General features: G+C 41.0%; 1 protein-coding gene across 1 annotated transcript; it reads right to left on the bottom strand.

The window, feature by feature from the left end:
* Positions 1-820: 820 nt before the first annotated feature.
* Positions 821-22,606, bottom strand: atp6v1b2 (ATPase H+ transporting V1 subunit B2). Its single transcript, XM_075455681.1, has 14 exons — positions 22,405-22,606; positions 21,113-21,168; positions 20,623-20,721; positions 19,384-19,477; positions 19,157-19,234; positions 18,850-18,989; positions 17,546-17,647; positions 14,233-14,330; positions 13,645-13,768; positions 13,418-13,568; positions 13,262-13,344; positions 11,439-11,543; positions 11,237-11,366; positions 821-3,880 (listed from the first exon to the last, which is right to left on the bottom strand). The coding sequence occupies exons 1-14, from the start codon at positions 22,568-22,570 to the stop codon at positions 3,744-3,746; spliced, it is 1,563 nt and encodes a 520-aa protein (XP_075311796.1). The 5' UTR covers positions 22,571-22,606; the 3' UTR covers positions 821-3,743.
* Positions 22,607-22,613: the final 7 nt, after the last annotated feature.

The raw sequence follows: 22,613 nt of genomic DNA, 5'->3' as shown, positions 1-22,613 counted from the left end.
AAGTTAAGTTGGCTAAATTATCTTTTGAGAGCTACTTCCTCCTGTAAAGTAAAAGTGTGGTGCACAGGGGCAGTCCCCCTGTGTTGTTGGGGAGTTTAAGGTCTGGATATGTGCATAAAAAAGTCAGTGCACCTTAAAATTAGTCAAAAGCATAGTTTTAAGGTTCACAAACTTTGTTAGTGTTGCTTTAAACTTGACTCGTACCCAACATGTCCTTGGAGAGGGCATCTGTAAACTCACAGCTGGTATCAATGCAAACAGATCCCTCAAAGACCTGCAGGGGGCAGAGTGGAGGGGCATCACACAGAGCCTCTAATATGCATGAATTATTAATGCATTTACTTATTTAATCAATAACTTTTTTCCAAAAAGTTTGATGATAAGAAAATCATGTAAAGTCTTTTATAGAAGAATGATGTTAAATATCTTCAAAAATCTCCACTACACAATCGGCAAAGCTGCCTAAGGATCATCAACATTTAGTACTGGTTTTCCTTGTGTTCACAGACTTCTCTGAATATTTTAATGTTGTTTGTCTTGGAAGTTTTCCACAGAGTGACGATCCCCTCCAGATGTTTACTTCTCAGTGTCTCTGGCTGAGCAGCTGCCCGTTAACATCATCAGTGTGAAATTTTCTTTGCTTTACACAACTTTTCTAGTCTCTTGTTGCTGCTATCCCATCTATCTCCCATCTCTTCCAATTTAAAACTCATCACACAGATTTAAAGAAAAACTCTTGACCTATTTCAAACCAAGCAGACATTTTAAATGACCACCAAATCTTTGCAGCCACACTCACTGATATGAACCACAACTGATCTGAAATCATGAGAAAGCAGCTTTTATTTTATGGCATGATATCTGAGGCACCAACAGTAAACATTCAGTAACACTGCATGCAATTTAAATATACAGTAAACATTCACACAGTTCTCAAACAAAAAGACAGTTCACAGATATTTAAAGGCTGACGTCTGATGTTAAGCTGTCACATACACAAAAAATATGAGCACAGACTTGTCACTTTAACCCTTTTTAACCGATGACCAATGATGATCTAAAGAAACCACAACATAATCAAGCTGTTAAGCATAACAGTATCCTCAAACATGTTACTGGTATAGTTTCACCTCACCTCTCCCATTACAGGCATGGCTGGTTTGAAAAGTGCCACTTGAAATAAGTCCAAACAAGGCGATGTATCTCAGGACAGTACATGAACATCCATCAAAGCGACGGTATAGCGTATGTAAGAAAGAAGATTTTGTATCATGACATGTCTGCCTAATGAGCACACAAGCCTGTCACCAGCCTTCGAACTTCGAAATGACTTTGCTGGGACTCGTGCAGGTGTAGGTTCAGAGATCTGATCCATCTCTTTGGATCAGATCTGACTTTGGTTTGTTTTCTCCGACACACATTAAACAGCAAAGCAGTCCTTTTTAACGAGGAGGTGATATCGTGCTCACCGTCACCCCTTTCCTTTAGGGTGTTATAGCTGTTTGTGCATCCATAAGTTCTGCAGTTACAGAACACACTGATCCTAAACCGCAAACTCATTTTAATGAGTCATTTCAGGCAGTTTACAAATTCTTGGTAAATTAAACCTTTTTTCGGTCACGCTTTGGAAGAATTTACAGCTTTGAAAATTCATCTCAAAATAAAGACACTGTAATGGAAGTAAGACTGTTAGAATTAAAGTTTTTGTGTGTATCCTTGAGCTCAAACATGATAAATACATTTCTTTCTTAAAAACATTTTCAGTTAGCTGTTGAAAGAAATAAGTTCACATTCATGTTCACTAACAGAAACACAAACGTGCAGACAAGACTCAACGAAACTGTTTGTCATCACTGGAAATATACTCAATTTAGAGTTAGACTGACTGCAATATCCACAGGTTTCTGCAAATTAAATATATTAAATGTGCCACATAGAAAGTCACTAAATTTATTTGCACTGTCAAAACAATCAAAGACAGATGAGGAACCAGTAAAAAAAAAAAAAAGTTAGAATATTATAACCCAACATGATCTAAACAACTTGGAGAAAAATGACTTCTTTTTTTTTACTGAAATTGAACCATTGCTCAAAAAGAGCAAAGCAAAATAAAAGTTAAACATTCTTTGAAAAAGTGTTTTTCTGTTGTAGCCAAATTTAATTATTTTTCAAGACTTTTCCAGACCTGCAGTGGTCTTTATCAAGAACATAGCAGAACTCCACCATGAAAATCCACCGTGCCAGAATGAGTCTTTAAAGCTGCAGTCTGCAAGATTTGTTGTTGTCATACGTAAAGTCCTACTTTTTGGCATTTTAAGAGTTTACATGATCTATCAGAACGCTTGAAGTTGAAAACGGTGACCTCCGTATTCGCAAAATGCAAGAAATGCTTATTTTTTAACCGAAAAATAAAAAGTTATTCAACTTCCTGTCCCGCCCCATCAAAACACATGAGAACTCGTGCACGTAGACGTGCACGCCAGATGCGCTTACACGACTCCTCATTCATCAACTCACCTGTCATTTGCGATCATGGAAGACACAGTAAGGAGACTAACCCGTAATGAAGTTCAATAGTCTAGATAAATAAGCGTGGGGACGAGCCTACCTTGTATCGCGCGTGCACAATCGGTGATTGACAGGCAGCAGAGCCCAGCTCGTAAACCTGATTGGTTACCTTTTACCGGTCTGGTCTGCAATTTTGTAAACAAACCTGCTGGCTTTGGAGGGACCTAGCGGGACATATAGGGGACCTAGAGAACTCATTTTTTTTTTGTATTGGGGTATTTAATGTACTACTTTCAGAATCCCCGGACAGTTCCAGGCATTATGCTTGAAAAAGAGTTGCAGACTGCAGCTTTAACTAGAAAAGCTGACGCACAGCAGAGAGGGATGAGGGGGAAATATTGTTATTTAATTCATCCACACAAACATCAAACAACTTCTTGTGTTGCAGGGAGTTTCTTGGACTGTAAGATAAATAAAAAAGCAGTAAATTATGTTAAAAAAAAGTCTAAATTACAGTGCTGGAACATGAGGCACAATGATTACAGAGACTTAACGATAACTTAAGAGTCTAGGTTCAATTAAAGACTGTTAATAAAGTTTAGTTTATGGGTTTTTTGTCAACATGAAGGTTTGAAAATGTAATTATCATACTGTTTTTTAGATTGTATTTTTTTAAGTGTTTCCATTATTACTGTATTTGGACCTTAACCCCAACTGATTGAGGAAGTAACCATCAGTCTCTTTAAATTAACAAAGAATACAGGAAACACCTGCCAAAGTGATAACTTCATGCAGTGACAGGAAGATATGTAGGAAATGACCCAAATCTCTTACAAAGGGATGATGTTCTGTTTACACTTTGATAACAGAGTATTTCCCATCACCTTTCATAATCATCGAAAGCCTTTCATCGTCTTGTTTTTGTTCGAATCCACAAGCTTATTTAAACTCTGACTTGTGTTAATTTTCATTTGCTAAATAAAGGCCTATAAATCAACAGATTTTTCCTTCTCTTCTCTCTGCAGAGAGAGCAGGCAGCTTCTTTACATCCACACTGTCAACATACACAAGCTCCTCTGAACATTTCAGTCTCTTTCTCCTTCTGTCTAAGCGGGTAAGGTTTGCTGTCAAGGCCACATGAAAACCACGAGTGTGAAGACAGTTACGGCATCACAACACTACACTGTATGTATGCAAAGGCCTCACTGAAAGGAGGGAAAGCGGTGTGTGCTTGGCTAATGTTTGGCCTCTCGGGGGTAAAACTCGGCTAAGGTGCTCTGAGGGATCCTCTTTAGCATCTCTTTGGGGAAGATCCTCATGAGCTGCCATCCGATGTCCAGAGTCTCAAACACACTCCTGTTCTCGTAGGCACCTGGACATGCAAACACAAAAGAACATCATTAATCCTACGTAATCTTGGCAGCAGTTTTATTTAAGACCTTTCACTGGGAGATTAGAGCCGTCGACCCGACAGTGTAAAACAGTATAAACTGGCCTCGTGCTTTATGTAAACCTCATTTTAAGCACTTATGGTGAACTCCTAAAATGTCCTTGCTCTTATTCAATTCAAAGTAAACACAAAAAACTTGTGCTACAAAACTACCAGACTCAGTGAATAATTCCCTAAATTCAACAATTAACCTTCTAATACTGGCTCAGTACCTAATGAAGAACCTCCAGATCCCTATAATCCCTATAGTGAGCAGTGCTGACCAACATGTCATTGGGGTCATCAGGTGGGAACCTCCTTTCATCAGTGTTTCCTCTAGTTGGGCCCACGACACCTCCAGGAGGCTAGACAGTGATCACTGGCGTCCCACTGGAGTCACTCCCCTAATGTCAGCCATCACTGCTCCTCACACTACAACAACCATCTTTTTTCCACAACCACAAGCTACCCCAGACTCTCACCAACTGCACACCAGTCATAGCGGGGTGGGGATACAAACCCTGGTCCAGGTAGGGGGTAGAAATAGAAGAGGTACAGATAAGTAGGAATGGGATTCGAACCCTGGTTCAGGTAGGGGGTAGAAATAGAAGAGGTAAAGATAAGTAGGAATGGGATTCGAACCCTGGTTCAGGTAGGGGGTGATGAAAGTATAGAGAGTGCCAGAGGTGGAGGAATGACAAGACAGCAGATTCAGCAGACAAACTCACCGAAACAGTCCTACAGTCACTAAGAATACCAGCAAATACGAGGCCATAAAGGCCAACTCACCTGAAATGGCTGCCTGGTTTCAAAAGGCTCAAACGGGCCTCTTACATGGAAATCTGTGAAACATTACTCTTTTTAAAAATATATGTTGATAGACCGCAGTCATTCACAGTTTTTCTGTGTTACCATCTACTGATATTTCTGTGGGTTCGGACTTCTGTTTACGTCCTTCAAGACTAAACTCTCCTGACTTCCGGGCAGGGAGCGGAGCAAGATGGCAGCATAAAACAGAGCTCCTGAGTCGATTAGACAAGAATCTCCCCCGAACTACGAAAATATTGAAAACTCGAATTCAAACTGACAAGCAATGAGTGGGGGACGAGGGCAGAGAAGTTTAAAGAAAAAAACTATGTCCAAAGACCAAGAAGAACACGAGGTTGAAGACGAGACGGCAAGCGAGGAAAACGACGATTCCAGCCAGGCCCGGTCGGTACTCGAGGGACTGGCTGCCATTACGAAGGAGATACGTGACCTCAAAAAAGAGATGAAACAGGACCTTACGACGTTCAAAGAGGAATTTAAAGAGGAGGTGAGGCGAGAGTTTGCCGGCTTTAAGGAGGAAACTAACCGAAAATTGGCACAAAACGTCGCGGAAATACAAGAGCAGCGGAAGGATATAACCAAGGCACAGGTGCGAGTGGCAGAGTTGGAGGAATGGAACATCGAGGCAAAGGAGGCCATCCTCACTCTACTAAAACAGCAAACAAAACTTCAAGAGAAGCTGACCGAAGTGGAAGGACATGGAAGACGCTGCAATTTGAGAATTTACAATGTGGCTGAACGGGACAATGAGTCTGTGAAAGAACTGGTGGAGGGTCTCCTCCGCCGAGAGCTCGCGTTACCGGAGGGAACCGAGCTCCATATCCAACGTGCGCACAGAAGTCTCGGAAAGAAGCCGCCACCGGGAGCATCTCCGAGGTCCATTGTGGTCAACTTTCTTAAGTATGAGACTAAAGAGAGCATTTTGACAAAAGCCTGGAAAGAGAAAATAATCGTCAATGGGAGACAGATATTTTTTGACCACGATTATCCCACCGAGGTGATGAAGAAACGTAAATCCTATTCCGAAATCAAAAAGGTTCTAAAAGATAAAAAGATACGCTTTCAGACACCTCTGAGTAGGATAAGGATCCACTGGTCAGACGGGCCCAAGATCTATAATAGCGCCGAAGACGCAGCGCGGGACATGCGGAAAAGAGGGCTGGAGACAGGTGAGCAGCACAGCAGCGAACCTTCACTCGAGGAGCGGATCCAGAGAGCTTCACCGTGGCAACGCGCCGGAGAGAGGCAGGAGACAAACAGAGGGTCCGCCGCATCCGAGGACACCAACCAAGACGCAGCGAACCGAGCGAGAGAAAAGCTGCAGGAGTTTAGAAGATGAGGAGACGAGGAAGACTTTGGTCAACAGAGAGAGAGAGGGAGGGGATGAGTCCCTAGGGAGCCCAGAAGAGTTAAAGGCTCACTGTTTTTAAGGTAAAAGTTGATACGATGTTTCTTTACTTTTTATTTTTTATCTTTATCTAAATTTGATACAACAGAAAGGGTTCCACTTGAGAAGACTTAGTGGTGACTCTTAAGATTACCCTCCCTCTTCTACAAATGAGACTTCTCTAATGCTTATGTTTACATATGAATCGACAGAGAGAGCTAAGAAGCTACTGATTGTTGGACTTACCTAGTAGGATGGGAAGGCCTATTTTAGGTATACCCCCAACCACTAGGGGGGGCCTTTTGTTCACAAAAAGACATCCCCCACTCCCACCAACAGGGAGACAGGGCCTATGGGGATTGAGGCCCTTTTTTGCTTGGAAGTTCAGTTTTTGTGTTCGTTCATACTTTGTTCATGGGGAAACGTTGGTTGACAACATTACGGTGGAGGGGCCAGGAATTATTTCAAGGGATACAAACAATGCAACATAATGATATAATGGTGGTGTCGCTGAATATTAACGGCTTAAACAATATAAAAAAAAAGAAATAAAGCTCTATCTAAGTTTAGAAGAGAGAAAATGCAGGTTATTTTTCTTCAAGAAACTCACCTATCACAGGAGGAGCATGCAAAGTTTAAAAAGCTGGGCTACAGGAACTCATTTTCCAGTTCCTTTGGGCAGAATCACAAGAGGGGTGTGGTGACACTGATTTCTAACACAGTGGAGTTCGAACTGATCAAAGAAGTTAGTGATAAGAAGGGAAGATATATCATGATAAAAGGGAAATTAGAAAACCAATTGGTGACACTGCTCAATGTGTACGCTCCTCCGGAAAGTGGAAAAGCATTTTATGAAAAAGTTTTTGATCTTATAAATCTGGAAACAGAAGGGACATTAGTGTGCGGTGGGGATTTTAATGTGGTATTGAATTACGGGTTAGACACCACAAGTATGAAGAGAAACAAAAAACAAATTAATAGATATATGAATACAATGATGCTAGAAATGGATGTGCAGGATGTATGGAGAGAATTACATCCACTTGATCGGGATTATACCCACTACTCAGCTCCACATGCTATGTACTCCAGAATTGACTACTTTCTAATGAGTAAAGGAGATATACACAAAGTGAGGGAATGTAAGATAGGCGTGGCTGATATATCAGACCATAGTGCTATTTACCTAAAAATTCATTTGAACAATAAGAGGAAAAATACAGTATGGAGACTTAACGAAGGCATATTGAACAATAAGGGATTAGTTGGAGAAATAAAAGGGGAAATAACCAGATATCGGAAAGAGAATGACAATGGGGAAGTTGATCCGACAATCTTGTGGGATGCCCTGAAGGCAGTGATCAGAGGGAGGTTGATTTCACACACAGCATTTTTAAAGAGAGTCAGACTAGAAACGTATCAGAAACAAATTGAAAAATTAAAAGAACTGGAACAGCATCACAAGCAGTCAAAAGATTCAGATATATTTAATCAGATTAAAGAAGTCAGGAAAAAAATTGATGATATTTTGTTAGAAGAGGTGGAAAGGAAAGCAAGGTTTATAAAACAGACTCATTACGAGGGAGGATCTAAAGCCACTAAAGTCATAAGGAAACAACAAGCAATAACTAATATACATAAAATAAGGGACCCTGTGACTAATAAAATTCTATATGAACCAGAAGAAATAGAAAAGGTATTTGAGGAATATTACAACAATTTATATTCACAGCATACTCCTGAAGGTGAAGAACACTTGATGGATATTTTAGACAACTTAGACTTACCAGCAATAGGCACAAAGCAAAATGCAATATTGACTTCGAAGATTACAGTCGAAGAGATTAAAGAGGCAATTGGTCGGGCAAAATCAGGGAAGTCACCGGGAGCTGATGGATTGGGAGCTTCCTTTTATAAAACATTCAAGGAAGAGTTAATCCTGCTACTACAGGACTCATTTAACTATAGTCTCAGGTCAGGCAAGATCCCTCCCTCATGGAAAGAAGCCATTATCTCTATTATTCCAAAAGAAGGTAAAGACAAAGAATACTGCTGCAACTACAGACCCATATCGCTATTAAATGTGGATTATAAACTCTACACCTCAATTATAGCTAAGAGATTAGAGACATTTATGCAGGACTTGATTGATGAAGACCAGACCGGTTTTATTAAAGAGAGGCAAACACAAGATAATATAAGAAGGACCTTACATGTCCTAGAAAACATACAGAGCAAGGGGGAAAGTGCAATTCTGGTAAGCATAGACGCCGAAAAGGCTTTCGACAGTGTGAATTGGGTATTTCTATATAAGGTATTGGAAAAATTTGGATTTAACGAGGAATCTGTGAACTGCATTAAGTCGTTATATCAGGAACCTATGGCAAGGATTAAAATAAGTGGGAGCTTGACAAAACGTTTCAGTCTGGAAAGGGGGACAAGACAGGGGTGCAGCCTCTCCCCGAGTCTATTCGCGTTATTTATCGAACCACTAGCCCAAATGATTAGGCAGGAGGAAAAAGTTAAAGGGGTGAAAATAGGTGGGGAGGAACATAAAATAGGATTATTTGCGGATGATATATTGATATTTTTAAAGCAACCCAATGAAAGCTTCCCAAACCTTATCAGGTTACTAGAGAATTATGGAAAATATTCGGGTTACAAAATTAATGTCACCAAAACACAGATCTTGTCAATAAACTACTCCCCGTCCCCAGAGATAAAGGATGCATATAAACTCAATTGGAATGCTAAATCAATAAAATACTTGGGTGTAAACATCACAAAAGGAATAGACAAGCTATATGATGCAAATTACACCAAAATAAATCAAGAAATTAGGAGAGACTTGGAGAGATGGTCTGCTATTATTTTGGACTTCAGCTCAAGAATAGAGATAATTAAAATAAATGTCCTACCGAGACTCTTATACATGTTTCAATCGCTGCCAGTAACGATCCCACCAAAGGAATGGAACAGGTGGATATCGAGGTTTATATGGGGAGGGAAGAAACCGAGGATCAGGTACAAAACTCTGCAGCTCCCTAAAGACAAAGGAGGATTGGCTTTGCCAAGCCTAGAGGAGTATTTCTATGCCGCAACAAATCAGACCCTTGATATACTGGTGCAACAATGAGTATTTTTCAAGATGGAAAAGTATAGAAATAAAGCAGACGGACGCTGAAGTACGAAACTTGATAGCAAATAAAGGCCTGGTGGGAAAATTAGGTAACCAATTAGATGTAATAACCAAAAATACAATTGAAATATGGAATACTGTTGTTGAAAGGTATAAACTGGAGAAAGAGATAAAGATTTTGAGTTGGTTTGCGTCTGATGATAGGTTTATACCTGGGATAAATGATAAAGGGTTTAAACAATGGGCGAGAAAAGGGATCACAGCAATATGTACGATGGTTGAACGAGGTAAGCTGCAGAGTTTTGAGAAGTTGAGGGGCAGATTTGGATTAGATAAACATGAACAATATCGCTACCTGCAAATAAAGGACTATTATGAGAAGGAGATAAAAACTGACACTGATAACGAAGTTGTTGAGGTATTTCGGAGAGCATATGAAGGTAAAAAATGCAGAGTAATCTCAGTCCTATATAGAAGTTTGATGTCATGCAGAAAGTCTTCCTCTCTATATATCAAAGAAAAATGGGAAAAGGAACTGAAAGAACAAATAACTGAGGAAGAGTGGTTTAATATCTGTAAAACGCAGTGCACGTCCACTAGCTCCAGGATCTGGAGAGAATTCAACTGGAAGAATATGGTCAGATTTTTTATAACTCCAAAGATTAGGGGAGGAGTGGTGTCTGCTCGGCAGCCATGCTGGAGAGCATGTGGTCACGTGGATGCTGACCATACACACATATTCTGGTCCTGCCAAAAGTTAAAAGGATACTGGGACAAACTATGGAGGGGTTTACAAAAAATAATAGGATATAAGATACCAAAAACATGTAAAATACTCTACTTGGGTAATTTAACACGAGACATAATACAAAGAGAGGATGAGTATCTTGTTAAAGTGCTGCTATCAGCCAGTAAAAAAACAATTACGAGAATGTGGTATAAAGTAGACCCACCGACTGAGGAGCAGTGGATGTGCACTGTGGAAGAGATTTTTGTAATGGAGAAAATCACACACAAACTGAGACTACAAGAGGCACAATTTGAGGACAAATGTGATAAATGGACTGATTATAGAGGACGAGAAGAGGACACCACCATTGCCAATGGACAAAAAGGACATTGATATAAGGATGATTGTTTAACTATGTATGTACGATATTCCCTGACACTGTAATTGTTGAAAGAAAAATTAATAAAAAATAAGTTTAAAAAAAAAGACTAAACTCTCCTAACTGGTTCCCCAAACATTTTAGAACTGATTTAAAGGTTTAATTGTTGGCATGTAAAGCGCATAATGGACAATTTGCTTTGTATCTTTTGGACCTCTGACAACCACATGTGCGTTCTGGATAACTCAGATTTACTGATCATTGGATGTGGCCAAACTGTTCCTGCATGTTAGGCAGGCTCCAACACTTCCTGCTATCAAGTTTAGTCTTAAAACACGTCTTTATTTCTTTCCTTTTAGTTTTAAACGAAACAACAATATTTTACTGCTTTCATTAACTGTAACTGTTTCAAATCTGTCTTTTATCGAATATTGTTTCTACCTCAATAACTATTTTACAGTGCAGCACTTCAATCAACCGCAGCTGTTTTAAATGTACTTTGTTTATAAACTTGACTTGATATTGTGAGAGATTCAACAGCTTAGTGCTGGTTTTAGTGTAATTTCAGCAAACATTCATTATGTTTAAACCGGCCCTGGAATGACTAGCGACCTGTCCGGGATGTAGATGTAGATTATGGTTAAGTCATTTTAGGGTTTATTGCTGGTGGTAATGTCCATGCACATTACCAACAAGGTAAGAAGAAAAGTGAAGAGAGAAAAGTGCCCAGTGTAATAAAGAAAAGACGGATGACTTGCATATTGGCTGTAAGTTCAGACTTCAGACAGCATATATGCGTTTATGTAACGTCTTATCTGCGATGCTCCAGTCTGCACCTTGGGAGATGAAGTTCTTCTCAAACTTGGTCAGAAACTCCAAATAAAGCAGGTCATCAGCAGTCAGAGCCTCCTCTCCCACCACTGCTTTCATGGCCTGGACGTCCTTACCTATGGCATAACATGCATACTACAAACACACACAGTGTCAGAGAGAATGGTAAAGGCCTATATGAGCTTTATAAAGCAGCTTTGCACTTACAAGCTGGTTGGAAACATCAGAATGATCTTTGCGGGTCATTCCCTCCCCGATGGCAGATTTCATCAGCCGAGAGAGAGACGGCAGCACATTGATGGGAGGATAGATCTAAGCAGGGGAGAGAAAGAAGACATGGGCTTGACTTACAAATCAAAGTAATGCCACAAGTAAAGATGAAAAAGTCATATCTCAAGAACAGAGTATAATAGTTTAAGTCAAGAGGAACAGCAGCCAAGTCTGGTCCTGAGTCAAGAACAGTATGTATAACATAAGGTCCAAGGTCAAAACCAATATGTCCAGAATCACATCTTTAGTTGAGAAAAAGTCCAACATGAGTCTCAAGTATAGACCAGATCCTGCATCAAGATCAGGAAGTCTGAGGGCAGGTCTCTGGTAAAGTCCAAAACAAACAAGTCCAAGTCCCCAAGTCAAGATCAGCAAGTCTTGAGACAAATCTCGAGACTAAATAGTTACAACACAAACCCCAAGTAAAGAACACCAGGTCTAAAGTTGGGTTCCAAGTAAAGACTAACAGGTCAACGTACCATTTCCACTCAAGTCAGATCCCAAGTCAAGAGTAGATATGTTTAAAGGTGGGGTATGAGATCTTGGAAAAACGATTCCTGCAAGCTATATTTTTGAAAATACACAACATTGCCTCTCCCTTCAGCCCACCCCTCGAAACCACGCCTTCAAAACACATGAATGAGTCACGAGTCTGTGAACGCGCAGGGGGGAGGGGGGCTGACGGTTGATTGGCATGTCAGAATCCAATAGAAGTAACTCTCATCATTACTTCTATGGTGGCGGAGCTTCGAAACTGACATGAAAATAAAGCTACGGCTATTTATTTATTTATTTATTTCAAACTGTTGTTTTCCGCTCTGCTGATATTATATATTGTGTTCATGAAGTGGGATGGCAATATCTTAGCTCTTAAAATAATAAATAAATATTTAAATAAATAAAATTTGTTGTGTGGCCAATCAGATTTTCTTTTGTCCTGACGTGATTGAGATTCCTCGAAACAAAACCCGCGACCCCGCTGAGTAGAACGTTTCAATAAGAGTAGCAAAGAGTAGCAAACATGTCGCAGAAGAGAATTTCGTCTTTTTTTCAAAGCCTCCCCAATCCCAAACTTTTGAAGATCAGTAATCCACAGCCCAACGCATCGGACGAAGAATACCAAGCACTGGAGCGTCAGGACAAGGTAGCTGCCGCTGATACTGATGTGATCCCTGTTAGCACTAGCAGCAGTGCTAACAGGGATCACATCAGCGTGTTGTGTGCCACATTGTAATAGAGTAGGCCTAATAGGTCTATAGTAATAATACTGTGTAATAGTAATAATAATAATAATAATAATAATGTGACAATGTATTTATTTTTATTCAATATCAGCTGCACTGAAAAGCAATGCAGTAACTCTGCCGCAACAAAGGGGGAAATGGCAAGTCATTGGGTTATGCTATTTTCATGTATAGCACCGCCGAGTGCTTTGTGTTTAATTGCTATTTTCAGTGCCGTAGGTAGTGCTGGCAAGAGCGAGTTCATGAGTTGCTACCATTGATTCTGATTGCTACAGAAATGATTGTGTTGTGTGTACCAACTCTTTGGTGGATTCTGAAGGAGTGAGTCAGATGGGATTTGCCATGCCCTAAAATTGATTAGAATGCAGGAAATTGCATCAAAAAAAAAGAAATTTGTTAAGTTCGCCACCCACCAACAGCACCCCCTGCCAAAAATGTGTTCCCGTGCCTCTGCCACAAAGCGCATTATACCTGATATGACATGTTATCTAGTCATCCAAGACTGCTCTTCACTACCTGTCTGTTGTGAAGCTGTCTGTCCACATAGATCTGCCCCTCAGTGATGTAACCAGTCAGGTCCGGAATAGGATGAGTGATGTCTGAAAAACACAAGAGAACCCTGGAGAAACAACCCTGCAGCCATTAACATTGTGAGTTTGTGTGGTAGTGCACCATCATTGGGCATGGTGAGGATGGGGATCTGGGTGATGGAGCCGTTGCGTCCCTCTACTCTGCCAGCTCTCTCATAGATGGTGGCCAAATCAGTATACATGTAGCCGGGGAAACCTCGGCGGCCCGGCACCTCCTCTCTGGCTGCAGACACCTGAGCAGGGGAATAAATACAGAATCCATTCCCAACCTCCTTATTTCAGAATAAATCCACAGAAAATGTGGCTTACCTCTCGGAGGGCCTCTGCATAGGAGCTCATATCTGTGAGGATGACAAGGACGTGCTTTTCACACTGATACGCCAGGTACTCTGCTGATGTCAGAGCTAAACGGGGTGTGATGATTCGCTCGATGCTGCAATAAAGAAAGGGAGTCTAACTTTGATCATGTTTCTTCCTGCTGTTATCCAACTTAATGCTTAATAAACTTACATGTAAACATAATGAAACTGGGGTTGATGGCTTCATTTGAAGAAGAATCTAAATTGATGGACTTAATTATCTCTATAAAAATAAATGGCAGTAAAACTCTTAAAAAACCCTTAAAAATGGGCACAAAATCTATATTTCTTGCAAGGAATCTTATTCATCGATGATATCTGATCCACTTTTATGCCTATTCTTAAGTTTAAAGAACTGAGATATTTACAAGGCATTAAGTAAGGAGTGTATTAAGGTTTCTAAGCATAAATGTATTCTAATCAACTTAAAAATGGTTCAAATCAGAGCCTAGAGCTCCTAAATCTTGGAGCTATAGGTTGGAAAAAAAAAGGTAATAAAATATGACCATTTATGTATAAAAGAGCAGAAAAGTCATACGTAGGGTCGTTGGCCAAGTTGAGAAACAGACAGACGTTGTCCATGGATCCGTTCTCCTCAAAGTCCGACTTAAAGAACCTGGCTGTCTCCATGTTGACCTGGTGGCAGAGAGAAGCCGAACTCCAAATAACATCAGTGTATACAGTATATGACACGAGATGTCAGTCGACTTCTTTTAATGGTAATAGTAGCTGTGCTGAATTTTCTCTGGTGAGATGAAAAAAATGTTAAATGTGGACAGGTAGATTTTCCTGTATCTCTCTTTGCTGGAAGCAATAATCAGTATTTTCTTAGTTATGACACAGAACTCCCACTTCAAGTCAAACAGATCTTCAATCATTTTTGCGATTCAACACAGAAAATACTGTCTGCCCCAAGTGCCACGAGTGTTTCAAAGGATTACAAGTCAGACCAAAAGTAGTAAAATTTCTCTGCAAGTGCAGTTTTGGTGGGAAAAAGCCTTTTAAATCATCAAACCAGCAAAAAAAATGGACTAAAGTCATTAAATATGTTTCCGCTGCAGGAACTTTCCCCAGTTGTAGGGTCTGTTTATAGGGTCTTTTAGCTTTTTTTTAAAGCTAAATTTAGCTTAAACAGCAGACAGTTTCCCAGCATGAGGGAAACTTTCTGTGACATAGCTGCATTGTGATTGGAACAATCATGGACACCACTGTAGCTCAGTTTAGCTGTTTTCACATATAAATACCAAAGATGTTCAGGAGAATGTGTGAACATTTTGATTCGGTCTTCTTCCACAGTTGTTGATCATAAAAGTAAATTACAGCAGGAGGCTCTCTGCTGGAGTAGAGTGGTGCAGGGGAGCAGCTGTCAGAGTGCACAGGAGGCAGCATGTGATGCAGACCTCTGTGGAAATCTCTGTTGATATAAGTGCTACATGTACTTGTACATATCCATCACAGCGGAGGGCGGAAAGCAGCATACAGGTCAGCAGAAGACAAAGGTAACTCACACAGCAGCAGCAAATGCTCCGGAAGATCTGCGGACACATTTGTACATTGGCTCACCCACTGATGGCCGGGTGGAAAATGTCAGCAGAAAGTCCATAGCAAATATGGACATTTGCATTCTCACATGGCGTCGCTCCAGAACATCTATAGAACATTTTAACGCTGTGTCCAGTGAGTGTGTGAAAGCAGCTTTCGTATTCGTCCTTCAGTCAGAAGGTTGCTGGTTTGATCTTCAACATCACCAGTTTACATGTTGAAGTATGCTTGGGTTAGATCCCGAACCTCACACAGCCCCCTGATGTGTTTTTCACTTGTAATGTTGCAGGTCTGAGCTGCTGTTTGCAAAACAGAGCGGTGAAGCTCCAGCTGCAGACACATAGAGTAGCAGCACGGCACCTTCTGAGCTTTAAAATGTAACTGCTGTGAAATGAGGAGGACAAAAGAATTCTGATTTCTCTGTGTCCAAGCTGTCCTCATTCACTCATTCACAGAGAATGCATGCTGTGTTTACGGACTAAACTAACTCTGCCATACAACTTAAATTTTACAACATAAGACACTGGGAGAACTTGATCAATCAGCATTACAGGCCCCAGCAAGGAAGTACAGGGTCCTTTTAAAGTACTAATTTTAAAACACTTTTTTGGTCTACATCCTAAAGAGTGAGATGTTTTTATAATCTCATCAAAACTGTAAATCAGACAGTGAAAACAAACAGTGTTTAAAGGATTAGTGACACTAATGGTACTGAACCTTAGTAATGCTGCACCTTTTAATTCCATCAGTACCAGGTGGCCTCGTCAGGGTGGAGAAGGCCGGGAGCAGATGTTCTCTGATTGGTCAGGTTAATAGGTGCTGTCCAGGTTATTTTGTTTAAGAAAAAAGTCAATGTTTAATTCATGTATTCTGTATTTAAATAAAGCTTTTTCCTTCCAATTTTACTATCAACTCTTGATTTGTTTGCTTTATATTCGACTTTACTCCCTATTTTAAAATGCTTTTAATCATTTTGCTTGTAGTATCTTTTTAACGTCTCTTTTGTGAACCAGCTTTCTCATTTGTTTTCCTAAATTTATTTTTTAACTTCTGCTTTGTCAGAATGACTCTCTCTACCCCATACCTCTCTGACCTCCACATCAACACCCCTTCTAGGACACTTAGGTCAACCTCTTCTATCAGCCTCACTGTCCCTCCTGTCCTATTGTCCCCCATGGGGGCCAGAGCCTTCAGCCGCTCTGCCCACCGTCTCTGGGACTCCCTCCCCCCCAGCATCAGGAAGATTGACTCATTCTCCACTTTCAAATCCCATCTGAAAACCCACCTTTTTAAACAGGCCTAATCCCTCTAATTATCTTTGCTCTTAGTGATTTTGTATTTTTTTTATTATTATTTTAAATTATTTTTGCTGTTGTTGTTGTTGTTGTGGTTTTGTAAGGTGACCTTGAGTGCCATGAAAAGCACCTCTAAATAAAATGTCCACCCATCCATTTTCTATACCCGCTTAATCCGTCGGTCGGGTTGCAGGGGGGCTGGAGCCTATCCCCGCGGTCATCGGGCGAGAGGTGGGGTACACCCTGGACAGGTCGCCAGTCCATGACAGGGCTAAATAAAATGTATTCTTATTATTATTAGAAGACCCAAATCCAGAAGCCAAAAACCCAGCAGAGCCGGAAAACCATGAACTAATCTGGGAAAACAAACCAGATGAAACAAGACGAGCGATGAACAGACTATAGATAATACCTGGAGGGTTGTTACAGTGAGGATCTGACAAATAGTGAACTCTAAAGGAGAATATATACCGAGGGGAACTAATGAAGGAGTTGCTGTAGCCGATGGAGACAGGTGTGGAAGTGGAACTGGAGACCGAACAGGAAAACTGAGGATACTAGGAGTAATGACAAGATCTAAACACATGATAAAGAGGGAAAAAGCAGGGAAAAGACTAGGAAAAATTAAAATATACAAAGACCAGAAAACCAAAGGACAAAAAACAGCAAAGACGGGGTTAAAATAAACTACCAACTAAGAACACAAAACAGATTAAATAAAAGAACTAAAGAATTAAACCAATGAAAAGACAGAAACAGAACCAACATCAGATAGAAAATAAATGTTTTGAATTATGGAAACTGTTTCAGGCTCATTGAAACAAGAGTTATATCATAACTCTGCATTAAAACCAGAGTCATATTATAACTTATAGCATTAAAACACATGAAAAACAGAAAGTCAGTGTAGAGGGTGAATCTGGGTTTGAGTCCTTTTTTTTTTAAGATTTAGAGCAGTTTTATTCAAGCTCACTTTTGGTTTTCAAAGTATGGAGAAAATGATCAGGTTCTCACCCCCATGGCTGCAAATACGATGGCAAAGTTGTCCTCGCTGTAGTCCATCACGTCCTTGGACTTCTTCACCAAACCAGCCTGCCGACAGATCTGAGCTGCAATCTGACAGGAAGACAGGAAACAGCGCTTTCACATCAGTCATTTATTCATCTTTAACCTAATTAAACTAAACACCTAAACTGTAGATTAGCTCACTAATTAAAAGCAAACGGCACATTGACAATAAAAATGAATCAGAAGAGACAGGTAACCTTTACCTGAAAAGATCTTCTAAGACATTCACAACAGAAAAAATAATAAATGCCGGACAAAAGAGAATTTGACAGGAATATGAAGAGTGACTGAGCTGGAATTATTCATGAACACAGATGATAAGAGGTAAAAAGGTCAATCCTTCTTAGGTTAAGACTTGGTTGGGGTAAAGGTTAGAATTAGATTTAGTTTAAGGTGAGGATCTAATTTAGTTTTTATATTCAAGGTCGGGGTGGGGAGCAGGAGAATGCATAATTCAAGGCAGAGGGAAGCATTGGGACTGGGACCCCACGGGCCCACCAGAACCTGATGCTAATCTTAAAGGGATAGTTTGCCTCATTTGACATGAAGCTGTATGACATCCCATACTAGCAATATCGTTTATGAACATTGACTTACCTCCTTTCCAGAAGTAAAACGGTTTATTTTTTTACACCCCAGCCAACTAGCCGGACTACCTTCGTCAACGCCAAAACGAGGCTGGAACTCACATTGAAGTAAGAAAATGTTCATAAATATTATATATAGATATTATATATCTAAATATATCTATATATTTGTATATTGCAGTCCAAGCTGACGGTGTTATCAGTTTCATCCTGACTGAGCTGCTGTCATATTTCTGAGTAACCTGCCTGATACACACCACTCTGTGTTTTTACAAAGGGAAATTTGAGTGCAGGTAAATCCTGAGATGCACATATTAATGTTCTCTATGTGGATTAAAGAGGCAAGTCTTATGACCTGGGGTCAGAGTTTTATATTTTGATACATGAAGTGAACGCCAAAGAGACTTTGCTGCCTTTGGGACTCGCAGGAATTCCGTCCGCTCATTTACCATCCCAGATCTTCTTGGATCCACCATCTTCTTCTGCTCTTGGCAAAGGGGTTGTGATTCCCTTGAAATTCTGAACAATTTACATCCATGGTTTTACACAAAAGGTAAACTTTACTTCCTTGTCATCTCTGTTTAGGAGCTCAACTCAAAGAAATAAACCAGGCTGACAGAGAGCTGACCCCACAGAGAGGAGCACAAGGATGCATGTTTGTACCTCATTGTGTGGCAGCCCGGCAGCAGAGAAGATGGGTATTTTCTGCCCTCTGGCGATGCTGTTCATGCCGTCGATGGCAGAGATGCCAGTCTGGATCATCTCCTCGGGGTAGATACGACACTGAGGGTTTATAGGCTGGCCTGTGGAAACACACGCACACTGCAGTCAGAAATACATGAGGGGATATCATTCAGGAAGTCCTAGAAGACCTGAAGCAGGTTTCAGGTGCTCTGGATCCATTTTTTACGATCAGCTCCTCTTTACTGACTGCCTCGCTGCAGCTGACGACTTCGATGCTGAAACGTACCCATAATATCCAAGAAGTCCTCAGCCAGGACGGCTGGTCCTCTGTCGATAGGTTTACCCGATCCATTAAACACACGGCCTGCAGACACACATTTTCATGTGACTGTATGGTAACGTTTGAGCAAACATACATCAAAATGTGGCTCTGTTGTTAGAGAAGACACAAAAGTTATTTCCACAGCTAAGAATGGACATATGTAAAGCAGTGGAGTTAAAATGGACTTGTACCCAACATGTCCTCAGAGACGGGCGTTCGTAAGATGTCTCCTGTAAACTCACAGCTGGTCTTCTTGGCATCGATACCTGCAGTTCCCTCAAAGACCTGCAGACAGCACAGTGGAGCAGTGCAGCTTTAATCACTAATCTGGTACTTACAGGCTTCTTTCTAACAGCAGCAAAACGGAGCTCATGGTGGTGGCCCTGGCACCACTGCTTCAGAAGGTTGGTGATCTGGCCCTGGTCATAGATGGCTGTTCCATCTCTCCATCACCAGAGGTACGGAACCTGGGTGTCATCCTGGACTCCACCCTTTCATGTCGGTCCTACATCAAGAGTATCACTAAATCTGCCTTTTTTCACCTCAGAAACATTTCAATACTCCGGCCCTCACTATCCGACTCAGTAACAGAGACCCTCATCCACTCATTTATCTCCTCCCGTCTGGACTACTGCAATGGTGTCCTGTCTAGGCTACCCAGTAAAGCCCTTGACAGGTTGCAGTATGTTCAAAACTCACCTGCCAGGGTGCTAACTCCCACCAAGCCCTGGCAGCACATCACCCCCATCCTAAAGCAACTTCACAGGCTCCCAGACAAAGCATGTGTCACCTATAAAATCCTTCTCTTGACCTACAAATCTCTCCACTCACTTGCACCTAAGTACATCTCTGATCTCCTCCACCCCTACTCCCAGTCACGGCTTCTACGCTCCTCAGACAAGGACCTACTTTCCGTTCCTCGCACCAGACTAAAAACGTGGAGATAGGGCCTTCTGTTCTACTGCCCCTACCCTATGGAACAATCTGCCACTTCACATCCGTTCTGCCCCCTCTCTACTACAGTTCAAAAAGAATCTAAAAACACATCTCTTCTCCATGTCCTACTCTTCTTAAACCCACCCCCCGGCCCTACCCTTCCCCCCCTTCTTTTCTCTTGTTAAGCGACCTTGGGTACCCTGAAAGGCGCTATATAAGTCCAAGTTATTATTATTATTATTATTATTATTAAGAGGGTTGATGATTTGTAAGTAATTGAAAGTCTTTGTTTCACTGAAAACAGTACAAAGGCAAAATATGAAATGTCTTGAGTCATGCAGTGATTTCCACAAGTGAATCAGAACTTAACACCTGTGCCAGATGTTCTGTCAGTCTAGTCAGCAGATGATACAGAGAAAACTTTATGTGATGCTCAGCAGATGCATGTGCGGCTACAAGGCTTTTAAAAGTTGTGGCTCTTGCTCACAGAGTACCTGCACCACGGCCTTGGAGCCGGTGACCTCCAGCACCTGTCCGCTTCTTTTGGTTCCGTCGGGGAGGGTGAGATGGACGATCTCGGCGTATCTCGGAAACTGTTAAAGTGCAGCAGGACCGCAAGCATTATTAACACTCAACTCATTTCAAAACCAATCAGACGTGTGGATTAAGTCTCAGAAAGTTTTTAAATCCTTAAATTCACTGACTCAGAGATCAGGAGCTAGTAGAAACCTAAACTAATGCGTAACCTGGTCCCAAGGACGAAGCCTTCCAACTGCTGGTTGGAGAACGGAGCGATGTGCAGCCTAGTCTGATCCTTCTTACTGTTGCTGTATTACAGTTCAAAATATAATTCTGTATATTGAACTGGTAAAAGCAGATTTGATCCAAGTAATTAATCTCAATCTTCTGGTGATATTTTTGAAGTGATTGTCTCTCCTGAGGACTGAGGTGCTGTGGAGGAGCACGGCAATGTGTCATTCTTACCTTAACCTGATCCAAGATCACCAGCGGACCGTTGACTCCAGACACTGTTTTATAGGCTGAGGAAGCAGAGAGCAGGCACCGCTATTAACAGAGCTGGAAAAATTAATCAGGAAGAAGCTTTCGTTGTTGCACCATGTTCTGCAAAAACCATGTAACTAACCATGTAACTAACCAACTTTTATGACAATTTAATCTGCATTTTGTCTGAAATTGAACTAATTGTTTGTTCTGTGAAATATCAGAGCTCATGTGTGTCTGAATCGGTGTGATACGAGTAGAAAAACCCAAAGAAACTGAGGCAAAACATCAGGTATTTATATGAGAGTCTCAGAACCTGGTTCAGAAACTGCAGCAGATTATTATTTTACTCTTAAAATATGATTTTTCTCTGGATGCATTAAAGCAAAAAAAGTTCCACATTCTGCTTCTTTTCTTTGCCTAAAATTATTGTAATCTGAGTATTTCTTCTATTGTAGTTTTTGGGCTTTTACTCATTTCTTAGCACCCACCAGTGCTGCTAACTTCACTCGTGAAGAAAAAAAAACATTTTATATCCATAATCACACGGTCTAAAATACCTCAGTGCAGTTCTGTGTGTTCTTCCCCCACATTTCCTGACTATCCTCTCTGCGTTATGTAAATGCTGGAAAAATGCTTCTCTCTTCTTTAAAAGATTAAAACCAGAGAACCAGATGTGGTTACATCACCAGCATCTTTAAGAAGCTGTACATGTCTTATAGTTGTTAAACACTTCAAGTGCAGAATTAAGATTTTTTCTTTGCAACATAAAAATTTTGCACTGAAAAAACGATGCCGCCACATTAAATCCTCTTCATCAACATTTCTGAGTCATTTATGAAGTAGTTGATGGTTAAAGTTCACAGACTGCTGGATGGGAGTTAATGTAGCTAACTGAGACCATAGCCTCTACAAATCTAAGGCCTGATATATTCTGTATACTTGTATATCTGAATGACAATAAAAACCTGTCTATGTCTATATCTATGTCACCAGTTACAGATGGTATGAATTGAACATGTCTACGCAAGTATGAAGTAAAGTAAAAGTTACTTCAGTGATATGAAACCCGTTTCTGCCCAAATATTCAGTCTGATGTCATATGAGTGTTGCAGATCACTGACAGATGGACAGGTGATTAGTTATCTGAAGGAATTACTGAATCTCCTCATAGTTTCACCTGCCTCACACTGCTCTCCTCCTCCTCTTTAGCAAACAAACAGCATCATATGAGGACCTCAGGTCTGGATATTTATGGACATTCACAGACTCACTCAGGCGAGGTTGCGAGATGTAATCCCGGCTCACGGCCATCACGTGCTCCCGGGAGGTGGTCGTGGCGGACAGCGGAGCGGTGGCCGTCGGTCTGGTCCCGCTGACGGCCGAGGAGAGCTCGCTCATGGCGCCGTTCATCATACCTCTGAGCGCCTTCATCGCCATGTTTCTACCTGCAGCAGCTGCAGCAGCGTGTGAAGTCGTGACA

The sequence above is a fragment of the Odontesthes bonariensis genome, chromosome 22, assembly GCF_027942865.1.
Source record: "Odontesthes bonariensis isolate fOdoBon6 chromosome 22, fOdoBon6.hap1, whole genome shotgun sequence".
Taxonomy (NCBI): domain Eukaryota; kingdom Metazoa; phylum Chordata; class Actinopteri; order Atheriniformes; family Atherinopsidae; genus Odontesthes; species Odontesthes bonariensis.
This window is presented reverse-complemented; position numbering and strand designations above follow the sequence as displayed.

Bases quoted from the DNA above. Each gene is read 5' to 3' on its own strand.
- atp6v1b2 (XM_075455681.1), bottom strand. From the start codon at position 22,570: ATGGCGATGAAGGCGCTCAGAGGTATGATGAACGGCGCCATGAGCGAG. The intron at 19,235-19,383 runs GTACAAGTCCAT...GTGTGTCTGCAG, and splicing joins CGTCTCTGAGGACATGTTGG to GCCGTGTGTTTAATGGATCG. The intron at 13,569-13,644 runs GTAAGCCACATT...TCCCCTGCTCAG, and splicing joins ATGCAGAGGCCCTCCGAGAG to GTGTCTGCAGCCAGAGAGGA.